Genomic DNA, 6,287 nt, shown 5'->3' on the forward strand with positions numbered 1-6,287 from the left:
AAATCCGAAAAAATAAATGGATATGGATATGGATTTAGGCCGATTCGATCGAAACCCGATCCATTGACAGGGCTACAATTACATACTCAAAAAATTCCAAAATATTATACTAATGTTTCAAAATGAAGATGGTTCAATGATTTCCATTAAACAAACTAAACACCACTCTATTTTACTAACTTCTTTAGTAACTTGTACTAATACTTCACAAATGTGAAAAGGCACAATTTTATAGAGCGAGGCACATGAAAATACCCTGACTAAATATTTTGCTACAATAAATACTGGGAGTAATTAAATTTGCAAATTATTTTGTTTTTTAAAGTGGGTTAGTAAGTACATCAATAATGTATAAACCCAATCTTCATCAATATCATTAATATAGTATAGAACCTGTAATGGCATTTAAAAAAGTTTGATACAGGTTCACAAAATGAAATTATATTAAAGTGGTAAAACACAACACCTTAAATGATGTACTACACAGGAATGTTATAAAAAATTTCTTTGTAGACAACATTCTTTGTAACATCCGTTGACTCACCATTCTTTGAAACATCTTCAAACCTTTAGGGGAGTTAACACGACTTTTGCAACGTAGAATTGCCCATGTGTAAAAACAGGATTAGGCAAATACAAACCAACTCGCTCTAGGGACCGCCCTTGGGACTTGTTGATAGTAATTGAATAACAAATTTGTAGCGGTATTTGTTTACGAATCAACTTGAATGGAAGCTTTTTATCGGTTGGACAAAGTTCCATTCTTGGAATAAAATGTTTTGTACCAACAAATACGCCACATATTACCTCACATTCTACACATTGCTTCAAACAACGCGTAATCATCATCCTTGTTCCGTTGCATAGACCAAGGGTTTGATTTAAATTGCGCATTAGCATAACTGCAACACCTTCTTTCAACTTAAGATTATGAGGTGGCAGGCCAGGAACATTGATTGAATTTAGATACACAGGAGGAAAAGCAAAGTTCAATTCAGTTGCAGTTCCGCCAAAATCTTCCGCTTTATCCACGCTGTAATATGTAAATTCTGCACCTGGGATTATATCAACAATCACAGAATTCAGATGTTTAACAATCTGATTGGTGGGTGTCAGTATCGCTTTTTTACTTAAATACACCAGGCTCTTGTACTGTTTCAAGAAATTAGGGTAAGTCCACTTGATCATGTTGTCAACTGTATTTTTCAACTCAGGATCACAGAATTGGCTAGGAATTAAAATTTCATCCTCTGCATATTCTTTTGAAAAATCATCATGTTGTTGAACCTATCCATTGCCAATTTTGAGAACCCATTCAGCAAATAATCTCAATTGCTCAACTTTAAAAGTATCTTGTGCCTGGTTAAGTCTCATGTTACGGTACAACAACAAAATCTTCGAATTCAACCATAATGGAGACCTGGTTATTGTAGCAGATACTACATCACCGCGCGAGCCCTGGTTAATGACATGCAAAATCTGACGGAAATCACCACCAAGAACTACTGTTATGCCTCCAAACGCCATACTGAATCTTTTAGGGTCAACAGCTTTCATAATATCTCGTAGGGATCGGTCTAAACATTCAAATGCGTAACGATGCTGCATAGGAGCTTCATCCCATATGATAAGATCTGTATGCTTGATAAGTTCTGCAATGTCAGAATCGTGACGAATTCCACAAGAAGAACAGTCATCAAGCACAATAGGAATTCGAAACTGGGAATGTGTGGTTCTTCCTCCAGGCATGAGTGTAGCAGCAATGCCAGATGAGGCTACGGGTAGTACTATTAATCCCAGGGACCGTAACTTATAAATTAACATCTTCCAAACAAAAGTTTTTCCACAACCACCACTACCATACACAAAATAAACACCTCCGGCTTTTGACTGCACCGATTGTAGAACATTGTTATACACTTCTAGTTGCTCAGCATTACAATGAACAAACAACTGCTCAAAGTTCTGTTTCATTTCTTCAAGATTATAACTCATTTATTCAACCACTAAATTATTAATACCACTTTGTAGATACATAGAGGGAGGCTACGGAAGTTGTTTGAACTGTGCTAATGATCTTCCAATAGACTTCAACAATTTATCGATTTCTACAAATTTTTAATAAAATTAAAAAAAATTAAGTCAAGCTGTTTGATTTGTTCCGTAAGAACTTTATTAAGTAGAAATGGTATGAATTATAAAGGCATGAAAAATTACCAACTAATGCATAATATTGTAGTTGCATGTCAGAGAAAACAGTAGAGGTAGATGTCATCACGACTTGTCTTTTACGCAACAGATCATCAACCATATGTTTCCAGTGCTGCTCCCATAACTTTTTTAAGTTTGTAACTTGACAGTTAACAATTATATGCACAAAAAGCTGCCTTTTTTATTACGGAAAACTACCATTTGAACAATCTTTCAGGACTGAGTGCCACTCATTATCATCATCGAGTAAACCTAATTGTTTACATGCCTCCTTAAAAGTTCTGCAGCATACACCATTGACGGTTTTCAAAGCATCAAAAGAAGTAGGACCACGAACGTTTGGGAGCAAAAGACGAAGGTACCATAACTCTCCTGCATTGTGGTGCGTATAAAGCAGTCTACCAATTTGATTTCCTTTCTTGCGCATGGTCCATATCCTATCAGTCTCATTCCAAACATAGTACTGTGGAATTTCATCGTATGTAAACTGTTTAGAATACATGTCATTTTGATTGAGACGAAAAAAAGCCTCAAGCTGGCTTTGTTTATACTGCTCTCTTCTTACAACTTTTTCCAAGTTATCTTTCTCGGTAAAGGTACAGCTCCTCTCCCCAGGTAAGTGAAAAGATAATCTTAAAACAGATATTGAACGATAGTGGATTGGAAAACTGAAAATCCGGTAAGCAGCTTCAGATGCACATATGTACCGACCATCAAAATAGGAACTAATCTCATCAACACTTTCCTCTTGGTTGGTAGACTCCCTCCTCTGACTGGATATCTCAACGGTTGCACGATCATGGCCTTTCAAGCAATATTTAAATAAGTACTTCAAACTTCTTGCATGACAACAGATCTCTACATTCATGTGGAAATTATATTTTACCAATAAATCTCTATTATAAGGCAAAACCCATTGATTGTCAAGTACACAAGTGCCTTTCATTACACTTAATCCAGTATTTCGACGCTTATAAATGGGAAAGCCAGACTGATCAAAGTATGTCTCTCTACAATACCTGCATTTCACTTTAGATAATTAGTAACAATTATTTTTCAGAATCTAATATATGGTAGTTGTTGAAGATATTAACTTACTTTTTCGGAAAGTGTTTTGTACACTTCCCATCCTTCATGCAAGGTGATTTTGTATTCTACAGGCCACAAGGACCATGAATCATCAAGTTTCTTACCGCATCGTAAGCAACTGGATCTGTAATGGGATCTGGAATTTCAGCTGTCACATACTTATCTACATTGGCAGTGAGGTTTCTCTTTGAATCACCATCTAGCCATATTAACATATGCACATGTGGGAGACCAAGCTTCTGAAACTCCACAACGTACATCACTGCATAAAAAATGATTTAGACGGAAAAAAGTAATGTTATGGAATAATTCAATGTAGAAAAGGAAAATTATAAATCTAGTATTCATTTTCTTACCTCCTATGCAATTACCAAAAAAAAATTTAGTCTTATATCTTCTATTAACTGCTCAAGTTTGAGATGGAAAACACGGGCTATTATATCCGGAGAATCATGAGCTGAACATCCAGGTAAAGAATTCATCATTTCTTTTATCTCTGTCCATTGAGAATTACAGGTCATAGTAGGGAAAATATCTGGATGACCAACAACTCGGCAAACTGCAAGAGCATCTTGAAAGTTCTGTTGCATATAACGTTTAGACCCAAGGAAATTAGCACGCAGTACAAATCCTTTACCAACATTTGTTGCATCAGTCCATCCATTAACAACTTTCTTTGCCAATGTGCTGTACAAATCACTCCTTAAATTTGTCTGGTGAGTACGCAACCACCACAATCGGGCCTGCTCTATACAGGAAAAGGCATTAACTACATATTGTTGGTAGAGTCGGCCAGCTAGACGAACATGGAGTCCTGTCAGGCCAATAGAAGTAGGTGTTAAATAGTTAAATTTATTGAGCAAAAAATTAAGTACAGTTGGGACAAAGTATTATTCGGACCTTCATTTTTCCGGACCTGTAATCGATAGGAGTAGTATTCTTTCATGGTGATTCTCTTGCGTTTCTTTTTGGTTTGTGTCTCAGAATCAACATACGTAATTTCATCATGGTAACCATCCTCACCAAAGGGAAATAGTATTGGATATTGTAAGGCCATTAGTAATGGATGAACAGATGATATCCATTCAAGCTTCTTTTCAGATTTCTCCATTATAATGTCCCTCTCATTTTAATTTGGCTTCTTCTCTGCAATAATATCTCTTTCACCAATTATGGTATCAATATCACCAACCATTATGCAAGCAACTTCATCTGATGGTCCAATAATATTCTCACACCCACTCTCCGAGCGGGAAACCTTCAATTTAATTTTTAAATCTCTAATGGACTGTTCTTTGAACCGATCACGGGCATAACAAAATTTTTTAACCAACTGATTTGTTTCATCTAACATTGAAATCAAGCCTTCAACTATCTCACTATCAACAGCCTCACCATCATCAACTTGTACCCATTTCATGCGGTTCTCCACTTCATGTTCAGTATCATAGATGTAGAGCAAACAGAACTTGGGATCATCTCCTTCATTCGGAATTAGAGACCCAAAGACATGATGGTTCTGTCCATTAAGCCGATACACGTATGGTGCTCTACCCCTGTCAATGGAATGGTCCACCTTACCACCCATAGATGTAAAGGAAAACATAGCATTGTATAAACGGATATTTCTCAAGAATGAATTCCTTTTCCTAGGATCATCATACAAATGCTTCAAGTAATTAGGTGTGGGGTTTGTAGGCGGGAGTTTTATTTGCCCTTGAGAACAACAAACACTAAACTTTGGAGTTCCCTTCTTAACTTGTTTATTGGCCCTCTCCTCCTTCCACATTATGGCATTACACTTCATACAATATTCAGTGGGAGGGCCCAAAGAAGCATAACCCTTGGGAACTGTAAATATAGAGGTAGTTAAAACCACTTAAATCTATATATTTTTGAAATAAGGAAGATAGTTTAGAGAATCACCAGAATCATGGTTAGGCAGTTGTTCTTCATCTATTAAACACTCGTTATCTTCAATGTCATTGTCTGTTCAAATAATATGTAGAGTAATGTAGCAATAAAGGGGTGAAATAATATAATCATATAAACAATTTATTCTATAAATTGTACCATCATGCCAAAACAAATCAGCTTCATCAGATTGTAGTTCAGGTATCATCGACGTCTCTACAAAATAGTATAATCTCCATCTAGTTAAATAATACGTGCGACTGAGGTTTGTTAAAGAAGATGTATTAAAGAACCTGGAAATTCATAGTCAGCTTGGGAATTGTCATCAGCAAATAAACGAATGGGCGAAACATGCATTTGATATTTTTCACCCCTAACATTGCCTTCTTTTAGATTGTGCAAAATAGATGCACCTGAAAATTTATAACTACATATAAAGTACTAACTACAAATTCAGGTTATTAATTTACACAGAAAATATATAGGGTAACATACGACTGGCAGTGGACGTGGTTTTGCGCATGCGTGAATTTTTTGCAGATCCAGGTGTGGAATTAGAGTAATCTGTAGAAGCAATATATTCAAAAATAGCAATTAAAAGTTTTTAAGATCATTTACATATAGCGGTAAGGTGGTAACAAATAACATACCAGACTCATTCATCGTAGTTGGGCAAAAATTTTCAGTTTCGGGTGTGCTTAATGTTACATTAGTCGCTGTAACGGATGAACTGTTAACACTTGGGAAGGACACACCTAATTCAAAATAGAAATGTAAAAGTATATTTAACACAAATGTAAAAGTATATTTAGGGAGTATGGATAAAAAAAGGAAATAATAATATAATACTAAATGTAACTGTTAAAGAAAAACATGTAGTTCAAGATATTTTGGACTGTTATGAGACAAAAGCACATACCAGTAACAGGAGTTGAAGTTTGGTGCATTTGAGCTTGAGAGTTTGACGCAGAAATAGGTGTGCTGCTACAATAGCCTGCAGAGAAAAAAGTTAACAAAATTTGTCTATAATATTACATATTATACAACACAGGTAGAACACCTTTCATTTGTAG

The 6,287-nt window shown here is 35.6% G+C and overlaps 2 protein-coding genes across 2 annotated transcripts; both read right to left on the minus strand.

The window, feature by feature from the left end:
• Positions 1 to 1,287: 1,287 nt before the first annotated feature.
• On the minus strand, positions 1,288 to 1,995 carry LOC141685256 (uncharacterized). The gene has a single exon (XM_074490369.1). The coding sequence runs from the start codon at positions 1,993 to 1,995 to the stop codon at positions 1,288 to 1,290; it is 708 nt and encodes a 235-aa protein (XP_074346470.1).
• A 400-nt stretch (positions 1,996 to 2,395) lies between these two features.
• Positions 2,396 to 4,411, minus strand: LOC141685257 (uncharacterized). The gene is made up of 5 exons (XM_074490370.1): positions 4,201 to 4,411; positions 3,731 to 4,114; positions 3,657 to 3,659; positions 3,370 to 3,562; positions 2,396 to 3,230 (listed from the first exon to the last, which is right to left on the minus strand). The coding sequence occupies exons 1-5, from the start codon at positions 4,409 to 4,411 to the stop codon at positions 2,396 to 2,398; spliced, it is 1,626 nt and encodes a 541-aa protein (XP_074346471.1).
• Between the last annotated feature and the right edge of the window lie 1,876 nt (positions 4,412 to 6,287).

This window comes from Apium graveolens, chromosome 9 (genome assembly GCF_009905375.1).
Source record: "Apium graveolens cultivar Ventura chromosome 9, ASM990537v1, whole genome shotgun sequence".
Classification (NCBI taxonomy): Eukaryota; Viridiplantae; Streptophyta; class Magnoliopsida; order Apiales; family Apiaceae; genus Apium; species Apium graveolens.

Bases quoted from the DNA above. Each gene is read 5' to 3' on its own strand.
- LOC141685256 (XM_074490369.1), bottom strand. From the start codon at position 1,995: ATGAGTTATAATCTTGAAGAAATGAAACAGAACTTTGAGCAGTTGTTT.
- LOC141685257 (XM_074490370.1), bottom strand. From the start codon at position 4,411: ATGGAGAAATCTGAAAAGAAGCTTGAATGGATATCATCTGTTCATCCA. The intron at 4,115-4,200 runs GTCCGAATAATA...TTGGCCTGACAG, and splicing joins ACAGGTCCGGAAAAATGAAG to GACTCCATGTTCGTCTAGCT. The intron at 3,231-3,369 runs GTAGAATACAAA...AGTGAAATGCAG, and splicing joins ATTCATGGTCCTTGTGGCCT to GTATTGTAGAGAGACATACT.